The sequence below is a fragment of the Triturus cristatus genome, chromosome 9, assembly GCF_964204655.1.
Source record: "Triturus cristatus chromosome 9, aTriCri1.1, whole genome shotgun sequence".
In the NCBI taxonomy this organism is placed as follows: domain Eukaryota; kingdom Metazoa; phylum Chordata; class Amphibia; order Caudata; family Salamandridae; genus Triturus; species Triturus cristatus.
Genome location: NC_140592.1, coordinates 781,788,514 through 781,801,093, shown reverse-complemented (window position 1 = coordinate 781,801,093; position 12,580 = coordinate 781,788,514). Strand labels below are relative to the sequence as shown.

General features: G+C 41.6%; 1 protein-coding gene across 1 annotated transcript in view; it reads right to left on the bottom strand.

The window, feature by feature from the left end:
- Positions 1 to 12,580, bottom strand: part of LOC146798840 (phospholipid-transporting ATPase IC-like) — a 1,543,528-nt gene that overhangs the window by 392,147 nt on the left and 1,138,801 nt on the right. The window contains exon 18 of the mRNA XM_085626157.1: positions 8,025 to 8,189. Within this exon, the coding sequence (XP_085482283.1) occupies positions 8,025 to 8,189 (165 nt within the window). The remainder of the gene's footprint in view (positions 1 to 8,024; positions 8,190 to 12,580) is intronic.

Sequence of the window (12,580 nt, the reverse complement as noted above, 5' to 3'; positions counted from 1 at the left end):
ACTCCTGTGGATATCCTTTCCACAACTCCTGTACCAGGACCCACTTGGGCTGGTGTGCTTCCCACGTTTTCTGCACTTCCCAAGCCCTCTTGTCCCCTGCTTGTGGAATGTAAGGTGGAGGACGCTCAGACAGCAACCCATTCAACAAGTTGTTTTCATTGTCACTACTGTCAATTCCATTTACCTTTTTGCTCCTGTCCTGGGGACCTCCCTCTTCTACTAGCACCGGGTATAGCCTTCCTCCTTCTATGGTACACACTCTACATTTCTTAAGCTGTGCATTCCATAGTGCGTTCTGGTATGACCTCACAGTTTTCTTCATTCTGCCTTGATATTTCTCCCTCTGTTTAGCATGTGCTGCACGCAAATGCTTCAAACTATGTTGGTCTAGGCAATGGTCGCAGCGCTAGCATTGCTCCTCTTAAATGATGCACGACATCTAGCCGAAATGAACCAAAGCGTGGAAATAACAATTCCCCCTCTTTTTCAGTGATCTAGTGCTAATTTTTAAGCCAGATTATAGAATGGAGCCAAACCTTTGTCACCACACCATGTAATTTGCTGGAGTATCCTCGGGTGGGGTCTCTTTATCCACTCGAGTAACAACCCCTTCATCACCTCTGAACAGATATCACAACACATTAAAACATTGCATGATTTTAATCGCAATTTGTTGTTCAAAATTTTACGACGGAACAATTCTTCCAACCACAACTTTCCAATGACTACCAACCAATCCCAGCGCAGCATTACACACGCCGGCCTATCGCATCGCAACACTCCCTGACGTCACCTTCACTGCTCACAGCGGCTCATCCTCCTTCACAATTTCTCTGTACCTATTCACTCACACAATCGTTTTAAAATCCGTAATTGTCTGCCATCTAAAAGATCAATAGAATTCAACCACCCAAGAAAATTCACACACAGTTACCTCAAACTGTGCTCGTCACCTGAATCAGTGTAGCTTCCCTCTGTACACAAGGTCCACTGAACGATTCGCATGCACCCCATTTATACAAGGTTCCCTGTCTCTGGTGGAATTGCCAGTGACGTCTCACAACAACTCCTCAATTCTTCTGTCAGACAATCACAATCTCAATCTCAGTGTCTTCTACCCCTTTAATATATCCCGGGATCTTAGGCCACTTCAGGACCTGAAACTCAAGTCTCAATCCTTTGACCATGTGCGGCCCAAAATCACATTCACTCGGCTCTCACACCAACCCTGCAAGACATCACAGAATCAAGTCATTCCCACAATCTAGCACACAACATACACCCTATTAATACACACTCCTCCGTTCTCCGTTCGCCACTGATCCTGCTGCACCATCAAACTCTCAGTCTCCCCCGGATTCTGCACCTTCCGTTCTTGGTCATTGGGATCTAGTTCAGGACTATGGGGTTCTAGATTTTACCTTTTCTAGACTAATTCTGGATTCTCCCCTCACCTCATTTGTGAACCATCATACACTGCTACCAACTGAAAGGACCGGGCCCATAAGTTCCAGAGTCACAACCTGATGATTCTTTTTTCGCAGCATGAAGGCGTAGAGGAGAACATATCTTTATTTAAAGCCAATCAATTAAACTATGATCCTCGGGGACACATAGTAACAACAGACAACTGCGTGAGGTTAGTTGATTTGTTACATAGCCAAAAATAACTGAACATAAAGACACCGGAATACAAGAGTGTAGAAATACATCTGCGTTAGCATGAAGCCAAATCTGCGTATCCAATTGAGACAATTCAGCATGAATAATATAATTAATTCAATAAGAATGCAGAGGATCAGAAAGCATAAGTCCAAGGTTCCCTGCATCGAAGGTTGATGAATGAAAAACATTAATTTATCCCTACACTACTGCTAAAGTGACATCCCTAGTTAAGCATCCTCAGGAAGAAAGTATGAAAGGTGTCAGCATGTGGAGTCTTCCTAAGAAGTCTCCCCACCATCAATGGGTCATGTTACGCATGAAGCTACCAAGACAGAGCTTATCAAAGATGCTCTGTCTCTTCAGGCAAAGAAGAAGTGGGCTCTCTCCCTAATTTCATCGTCACAATATTGCAGGTAACTTTCCCAGGTTCCCAGGATTCATTGCAGATCACACCATCTGCACTGGGTACAATCCGAAAGGTAGTTTTCCATGGGACAGCCGTGTTCTTCCATTGCAACATTTTGTCCTTGGTTTCCAGGCCTACTCCTGTATGAAGCACAACGATCTTCCTTTATTGACTCAAGCTGCACGATTGTAACTTCTTCTCGCCTTGCCTGACTAGTAAAACAAAGACATTATTCTAGCTAACAAGAGCGCTTCTTTCACCTGCAACACAAAACATGAGACAGAACAAATTCTACAGCACACATGAAATTCGACTTGTTAATTCTAAAGCAAGCGTTTCCTGGGAACTGCATTTCAGGCCTTCAAAATTCAGCTAACATAAGAAAGCACCATAGGAACTTTACGAAATTGCATAGAGAATAAGGCACCTTCAATTAATGCACCTACCGACATGTAAAATGACATAATCAATAGACACATTTAGTACACGAATAATGGTCAGTTTAACAACACAAGTTCTTCACGTTAATGTTCTTTCCGAGTTGTTACATTGATTTTCTACGTTACTTCTCCGTGTTACTTTCCAATGGCGTAAGCACATCACGTTTCATATTAAGACAATTCAAGATTCTAACACTTCCTGTCGTACAACAAAGGATTATATGAGGGTGCGCTCTGCATGTGTGATTATAATGCACTCCTACAAATAAAATGTGATTTCCGCTACATCACACCCCACAGCAAAAAAAAACTTCACCACCTGCATGTCTATGATAGTATCTGGATGAGAGCCAACAGCCTCGAACTCATCTCAGACAAAACTGAAGGGGTCATCTTTGGAAGGAAAACTTCTGCTTGGGACTCTACCTGGTGGACGGCAAATCTCGGCTACACCCCCCCACCCTTACCACTTACGCCAGAAGCATGGGAATCTTCCTAGACAACAAGCTCAACATGATAGATAGCCCAGGTAAACATGGGGACCTTGACCTGTTTCCACATCCAGGGGATGATAAAAAAAATACTTAATGTGGCTACCAGAGAACACTAAGAAAATGATCACAAAGGCCCCGATAACCAGCATACTTGACTATGGCATGCACTCTATGCAGCAATCACCAAACAGCTCCTGAACAGGCCCAAAACACTGCCGCAAGAGTCATCTCAACCTACCTTGCCACACCCACATCACCCCACTACTCAACCGGCTCCCCATACACAAATGAACTGAGTTCAAACTCCTCACACACACATATGAATCATAACACAACACATGCCCCCTATCTTAACAGCTGTGTACACTTCCATCAACCTCCCACGCACCTTCACTCAGCCTCTCACCAGATGTACCCCATATATACTAAAGTAAAGATGGAGGTTGTGCTTTCTCGGAAATATCCCCAAAAGCAAGGAATGACCTACCACATTCCAAGAAAGCCTCCTCACTGCTTCTTGAGTTCTGCAAGAAACTGAAGACCTGGCCTTTTAAATATTCTCTACTGGGAGACAGCCACCTATTCACCTGCGAAGCACCTGGATACCCTCACAGATGACTAGCACTATGCAAACTGACATAACATAGCAGTAATAAAGTAGGTTGAATGTGAAGTGACTTTTCATAAAAAGCGTGTAGGTTTATATCGAAAATCCAGGGACAGCTATATACCCTGACACACCTATACATAAGCCTGGAGCTGCAGAATATAAGTGGGTGCAAAATCCTCCCATCCAAGGAGCCCACTACATAGGGATGGGGAGTCTGCTATCTCCATGGGGGTTTTTGGAGAGAACCTGAGTGATGTAGGGCAAGTGTCGTTAGTGGGCCATAAGTTCACCACATCACTACATTAGTGTAGATGTGCAGAGAGGATATTTTTATTCCTTCTATATCATAAAAAACCACCTCCTACCCTGGAGTAGACCGTGGCTGGTTGTTTTCTGGAAGCAGGTAGGGAGGGTAAGGCAGTAGTTGGATTGTGTTGAAAGATGTAGAGTGTGCAGTCAATGGCAGCAGGCATAAAAAGAAGTTTAGGGTAAAGTAGTGGGAGAGATGATAAGGTAATAAAGAAGTGTACAGAGAAAGACAGGATTGAAAGGCATGATGGGAGATGTAGGGGAGCCAGTCTGGGCCTAGTGCGTGTAGGCTGGATGCCATTATGGGTAGGTAATGTTTGGGGGTAGTGGGATGGGATTAGTTATTGATGTTAGAGATGTTGATTATAGGATAGTGGGCAGCTAAGCCAAATGTTGTGAGAAGTGTGAGGTCTGCTTAATTTCAACAACGCCACCTTTTTCACCAAACAGCAAGTACAGGCTTTATATATGCTCACTCTACTAACACGCAGTTTACTTTAAAATATTTTATCTTTGAGTGAGTTCTGGCCTCAATTATTCTTTTTACTGGGATAGAAATACATGGAATTTACAGTAGCTAAAAATGACATTTAACTATGTTCCCACATTTATCCTTGTGCATTATATCTGTAGCTTTCACATAATGTGCAAGTAGTCAGAAAGCAGCTTCAGAACACTAATAAAAATATACTGTAACTACAAATCTCACATACATAACACACTTTTTTATGTATCCTTGACAACAGGTTGATGAGTTTAAAATGTACATAATAACATTGGCAGTGTTTCTTCCCCAAGCAATTTCTTCAGTTGTTAATTTGTGTATCCTCACTGCCAAACAGGTATATTTAGGGGCATGAGGATGGCTACAGAGATATTCATACTTGCATTTATACCTGCAGAGCTGTGATGTATGTGTGTACTCTGCAAAATGTATTTTTGTCAGCGTTCTTAGTTGCAAAAGACACACAATTGATGGACAGAATGCAGAACAAATCAAAATATTCACCCCCAGTCAAGAGATCTGGGATAAATCCATCATTCTTTTGCTCACCATGCCACCCCAGTTTAGACCTGGCCATATGCAAATCAGTATTGACCCTGTGCCTCATGGGAACAGTCCAGCCCGAACTGCCAAGCCAGGTCCTCCCTAGAACAGAACCAAGCATCCTAAGACCGGTTTTGGGGTTTCACCCCTCTTCAGCCAGGATAGCTTGATTCCAGTGGCACAGTGAGCCCAAGACCCACGTCTGGGCATACCTGGCACACTTAGGGCGAGAAAGCAAAAGACACACAATTGATGGACGGAATGCAGAACAAATAAAAACATTCACTCCCAGTCAAGAGATCTGGGTTAAATCCATCGTTCTTTTGCTCACCATGCCACCCAAGTTTAGACCTGGCCATATGCAAAGCAGTCTTGACCCTGTGCCTCATGGGAACAGTCCAGCCCGAACTGCCAAGCCAGGTCCTCCCTGGAACATAAACAAGCATCCTAGGACCGGTTTCGGGGTTCCACCCCTCTTCAGCTAGGATAGCTTGATTCCAGTGGCACATATCTTCTGAAGGATAAAAGCCGATTGAAACAATTTCAGGGATGGAGCATGGAAATGGTTAATATTTTAAACCAAGAGTCCTGGGATGAGAAGGAGGAATCTCAATATTTTTGTAGTGCATGATATAGCAAATGTGAAAGAGATTTTCACCATACTAAAGGTAATAAGTGCTGTTCAAGAACACCATTTTTCAGGAGTCAGAGATTCATAGAAGTAATGGTTACACAGTACTGGAAGAACAAAAGACCAAAAACAGTGACAACTTTTTTCTGTTATGTGATCTTCATTACTACACCAAACGTTTCTAAGGGGTGCATAGGTGCAGACAGCCAACACACCTCTCCAAGCTCTAGTTTGACAAGGAAATTACCAGGGTGAATGTCCTTCCAGCAGTGAAAAGGAACAACAAAATGAGCACAGATACAGCTTTCCAACATGTCCTCATATACATGTTTAGGTGGACGGCTAGAGGGCAAAGGAGCGGAGACTGTAGAGTGTCAACTTCACGGTGTTCCTTGGATAACCATTTAGGGCAAGCGACCGCTTTACAAAACTTTTTAACATAACATATAGATTGACTTCAAAATCGGACAGGCCGTTGTGGAAAGAGGAATTCCATATCCAAGCTAAGGTTGTCACACTGGCACTTTGGCCAGTCATGTTGTTGGCAAGCCACATATATGCAGCCGCAGGAGAGGAAGCACTACCCCACACCCACAACATTCCATATTCCATTCTAGTTTCAATGACTTAAAGCCTGTCATGATAAATTATAACTGTATCTTTAGTGCACATATCATTGCTCACATCTAGGCACAGATCCATCGTGGTATGGCCGCTATCCATCAATGTTGCATCCTGACTCTCTTGGACTAGGTTTCTAGCAAAAATAAGGAATTTTCCTTGGCAGGTGCTGTGTTTTGTCACGCCATTGACCGGGTGAGTCCTCTCATTCTTGCATGACACCTTAGAATCTCAGAAATTTGTCTCTGATTTCCCATGAAAAGTTTTAATGTGCAGCAAATCAGTTGTCAAGGATGACATCCCAGCACCGGTCCAATAAGCCACCTGATAAGAGTTTGGCACCCTACAGAGATAACTGGCTGCAGCTATGCATGCGCAGGATTTGTGGATGATGGATATTCTCAAGTCACAGTATGAAGGACTTTCTGGGGGTCTGTAGGGCACAAACATCACTGATCCATCTGCATGACATGGCATTTCTAAGGCACAAGTTGCTAGTGGTGGAGACCACACTACAAAATAAAACACATGATGTCACAGTGTGCCCTCACCCCAGCCTCACACACAGTGCATCCCTCATCCTTCATCACCTTGGGTAAATTGGAGGTGGGACAGCGTGCATGTGATGCTCTGGCTATGCACCCACACAATGCCTCTTCACTGCTTCCTTTGGTTCCTTGTCCCTTAACACATACAGAACAGATAGTGGGATTATGTGGGGGGGGTATCTGAACCTTTATGTCTTTAGAGTGTGGTCCCTTTGATTTTCTTACCTGCGCTTGGCACAGGAAATCCCCATGGGCATGTTTTTCTTGGTACAGTACCTACATGCTAACGATAATTTATGTTTTTTACTGCAGGACAGTTTCACCTAGTAAGTGATAGAGATGATATGCACATTCTATAATGAAGTAGGTTTTCAATGTAGAACCTACATTTTTCTCAAGGCAATATGTCTAACACAAGTATTTCCATAAGCTTAGAGGAAGGAGTCTATGAAAAGACACTGCAAGAAGTAAATAAGTTGTGTTTGAGGTGTGTTGTAATGCTTCAAGATCATTCTTCTGTAGTCACACTCTACACCTGTTGCGCTTGCCTACTCTTGTTTCTTTCGGAGTTCTGTCTTTTTTCCTTACTTTTGACTGTTGATGATTTGAGCTTTTTCTTGGCTGTATTGATTTTTTTGTAGCATATTTGTGTGTTGGAAAGTTTTGTTTTATGCTTTGCTTATATTTGCCTCTCCTGAGGTGCTCTGTTCTTCATCTTCTTCTCGAAGACTTGAGAACACTTTCATTTTTGGCACATTATTCTGGATCCACTTAGATAATACCTTGCCAATAGGGTTTCGGCACAGTGGCGGCCAGAGAAGGCTGTCCTTATCATCCCTCCAAGTACCATCAGCAGAAGGCAAGAGCCGATACATGGCCGTTGCTTTTGAGAAGCTGGTATAGTCTGCAATCATGTGATTATTTTAATAAGATTAAAGCATCCCAAAACCGGCCCTGAAACCTGACCAGGCTATTGCAAATGAAGCAGTCGAAAGCATTCAGAAAATACAATAAACATCCTGCTTCACAAATGCAAATCCTGCTTTCAGCAGGTTCCATTCAGAATCAATATTCATCCTTAGAGGATCCATAGGCAAGTATGTTTAACACTACTTCATACAAATAGACTGATGATTAGCAATCCAACTTCCCAATGAAAATTGTTGACTATATCTGGTTTACAATTTTATATCACGAAAGTACACCATTGCAGTTGACCATACTTCCCACTCAAGGGCGATCCTGTATTTACCTCTAGACCTGTTTCAATCTCTTCATAAGTAGCGTGGAGCTCTTTCGCACGGTTCTCCAGTGTCACATGCGCCTCCTTGTGCTTTTCGCTCCACACAATGTACTCGGACTCTTCCACGTGTTTGCAAGCTACACACAAGGTTCTTAGTGTCTCACTGGCAAATGTCTGCAGAGAGAAAAATGTTGGGTTAAAAAACACTATAAAATATTTGCTGCTTTGCAAGAATAACCAGGAGTACTCATGGATATGTGTGCAAATCTAGGATTTCAACACACAGTCCTGATTTCTTACACATACTCAGGCAAACTGTCCCAAAAGCGTTGAAAATGCCCACTGTCACAAGTACTTATCTTTTTTGCTTTTGCTTGAAAAAATTAGTTTTATTGTCACGAAATCCCTTTCACGCACACCCTAGAAATAGTTGAGTTTTGTTCTTTCTTCCACTCAATTTTCACACTTACCTGTGACATTCTGGATACAAAAGTAAGTTGGGCATGTAAACATTTGGAAAGATTTTGAATTAATACAAAGTGATGCCTTTGTGGGTGGTTACCACTTCCCTATGGTTACACTCAGCTCTTTTCTTGAGAGTACCTATTCCTTCAGCCTAAACTTACAACAATTCAGCATTCTTGCACATTTACCACCATAGTAAGTATAAATCTGTGTTGGTAATATTCTCAAATTTGGATTTCTTATTTGCCCCCACAAATCCAAGTTTAGCCAATGTACATATAATTTCTGACAACAAAAAGCTTTGCAAATTAGGCCGTTAGCAAAGGGAAGCCAGATTGAGAAATGTTCACAAACTGACCATTTATCGTGAACCTAAAAAATGTGAAAAGAGAGCTTCAAACAATAAGAAGCTTACAAGAAACATCCTGAAACCAATCAAAAAATGTCAGGTGAGAACTGTAGGACTATTCGGAAACCGATCAGAGAATTTCAGGATAAAACCCGAGTAGGATGACTCCGGAACTGCAATGATGAAGATGGAAAGATAAAGGTGAAAAACAGACCAAAAAGAAAGAAATGAGGAAGAAGGAAAAAGTAGAAGGTGACGATGAGGATATTAAATATGATATTATTAATAGTACATATCTAATGCTATAATTACCGCAGCTCCTGATGAAAGAAATATAGCTAATAATAATAATAATAATAATAATAGCAATATTAATAATAGCAGTGCTAATATCCATAGCCAAAAAAATAAGGGCCCTATTACGAGTCCGGTGGAGCAGAATCCCAGGGTGATCCAGTGTTCCTTCACCTGGTTTTCCTGAGTACTGGAACACTGTACCTGATGTTACCAGCTGGTAAAATCTCATGAGGCAGCCAAGTTTTATTGATCAGTTTCACATTCCTTTTTTTCTACCGGTAGGGGGTAACATTTATTGTCCCCCTGCCAGAACAAAAATTTTCCTTCCCTCCCCTAATCTTCCAACTATTTTAAAACTTGTCATTCTATTTATCAGTGTGCTAATAACATCTGCAAGTATATTTTGAAAATACACCATGGTACTCATTCTAAGTTACGGAAACTCGAAAAACAAATAGTGCAACTGGTTAAAAGCGTAACCACCAGGAGTGGTGTTTAATGTACCTGCACTGCTCATCCTTAACATTAGAGACCTCTGGGTTGACAGAGCTGACTGTTCCACACTGCCATCAACAAGATGAAGGGACCCAGGGCCAACTTCCAAGCATGCGCAGGACAAAGGGCTGAACTAGGGATGCCATACGCCTCTCTCATTAGAAAGAGAACCTATGTGACACACATGACACTAAGGGTCATATTCTCAAGGAAGTGGCGGAGAGAGGCATTAGCCTTCTTGGCTTAACGCCTCTCTCCGCCACTTTGGAAACGCGAGGCTGCACCCTATTCTCAAGGATATGGTGTAGCCTCGCGTTTCCCCCTGCGATGGCGCTAAGTTTCACAACTTAGCGTCAACGCAGGCCCCCTTGCACCAAAGTGTAAGGGTGTCTGCAAGCAGGAAGGTGTCCCTTCCTGCACATAAACAAACCTTAAATGCCAGTTTGTAACGTACATGTATGCTGCCTCATGCAGCACACATGTAAGTTACAAAACGGCATTTGAAAAAAAGGTTTTTGTACAGGAAGGGACACCTTCCTGTACATAAAGAAACCATGGTATTTTGCTTTTCCCATGTGTACTGCACAAGGCAGCACACATGGAAAAAGCAAAAATGAGGAGAAATAAAGTATTTCTCCTCGTTTCGCCACCTTAAGATCAGATTTTTCCTGGTCTTAAGTTTGCCGCTACCTCCTATTTACGCTGCCCTTGTGAATAGAAGGTAGCGTCAAACTCAATGGGTGTTGCAGTGGAACGCCCACCGCAACACCCACTGCAAGCCCCTTTCACGCTAAAAACAGCATGAAGGGGGCCCTATTCACAAGGCAGCGTTAAGCCGCATTAAGCCACTTAATGTGGCTTAACGCTGCCTTGTGATTAGGGCTAAGCCTCTATCGCCACAACAACGTCACTGAAAGTGACGTTATGCTGGTGATGGGGGCTTGAGAATATGCTCCTAATTATATTAGAGGCTACAACACAAATGCCCCCCTAATACAGAACACCAACACAGCCAGCAAAATTGAAATATTTAAATGATGTTCAACCTCAAGATGATCTGAAGTTCCATCTATCTGAGCAAGCACTACTCATACGAAGAACTTATTTACCTAACACAGGACCTCACCAGAGGGGGCCACATTATCCAACCACTCAGACATACACAAGAAATCGAATAACATAGGAAGCCACACACTTACCTCATTATGCCCGAGATCAGCACACCACGCATGAGATGTAAAAAACTGGCAGCCACACTTTTTTAATTTGAGAGAATAATCGGGGCAAATTTGTAGCGAATAGTGTTTCAATAAGGTCCTAATGATGAATGAATAATCCGACTGGAGCATAACTAGTAACAGGTTTTTTTTTGTGAGAATGATTCTTGGGAATTATACACATTTTTATGATCTCTGGAACTAGAAGAGCATTTGGTTAAAAATAGCTAATTTGTGTAGTTTGTGGTTTGTTTGAAGCGGAAAGAGTGTGGCACCAGGGAGACAGGAACTCAATCTCATTCAAGCTCACCTGCACCAGATTCAAGGAATTCCCATAGGAATTATAAGATGAGGCAGAAAAAGAAGGGTATGGCAGCTTTAAAGATGGGGCAGGCACATGTAAAGCAGTCAATAGTATCTTCTGCAGACAGTTCCGGAGAATTAAGAGATTCCTCTAAATGATTCCAATCTGGAATTTATCCAACCAAAGTCTAGATTTGCTTTGGTAGCAGACCATGACAGAAATAATAAAAACACATTGGTGATTTTACTTAATATATTTTAAATGACCTCAGAAGAGGTATTGTGCTACTACAGGTATGGCGTCCTCTTCAGAAATAATTTGGACCCCTTCTAAAGGTTTAAAGTAATCATAAAGTAAGGACACAAAAAATCATTTAACCACTTAAATGCTGAGGCTAACCCTGTCCATTTTTTGGATGTCTGGGGTAGTTTGAACTTAAGCCCTCATATCTGTTTTCCCACAAAAGGTATCTAGGCCAAATGTGTGTCATTTATTCCCACAAGTAAGGGATTTTAAAGATAGCCAGGGATTGTAGATTCTCTTGGAAGGAACCAAGAAAATATCCAAAATATAGCAAAATATATGGGCTTTTTTTTTAACTTAGAAAAAAGCACTGTACAAGAAAGTATGTGTTTTTTTCAAAGGATTATATTAAGTAAAGGGTTGCTGTGCTACCATCAACCTCCTCCCAGCTTTCAGGAACAGGCAGAGTTGTAAAAAATATGATTATTTACCGAAGTTTTTTGCAATTGTCTAAGGGATTAAACGTTATTTCTATTTTTGTGGTTTCTACCTACTTGTAGTTTGTGGTGGAACAGCCATGAACCATGGATGAATCTAGAAAGATATACATTTCTAAAAAGCTGACAAAATTCTCAATTCAGCAAGGAGTCATTTGTGTAGATCACTCATGGCTGTTCCTTAGAAACTAATTGTTGCAATAAAAATAAAATATAGGAAAAAAAGAAATAAGGTACAATGTTTTCATCTGTAACTATTTTATTGAAATGACTGATTTACAAAAGTAATATGCCACTATGTCCACCAGATTCTTCTGATTGCATGCATCTATAGTGATTGTTGATTGTTCCGAAGCCATCTACTAAGCTGGACATTATAGTTTTTCATTGTATACAGACCATCCATCAATAATACTGAAAATATCTAATAAATGTAAATTGGGTATGAAGGAACCAGTGCATTTCTTAAATGTGCCCAAGGTAATGAGTTTGTGAATAGTGGATAATTCCGAATGTGGGATTATCCATCATATCACGCTATTCAGACGACATTCTGCAAAATGTGTTCTTTCTTACATTTTTTAGCTTACATTTGGAACGAAAAATGCAGATAACAAATATTGCACTTTCTGTAGTTTCACATTTCTCTTGATAATAATGGTACCACGCTTGCGTGGGTACGCCTAAAGCCTGCAGCA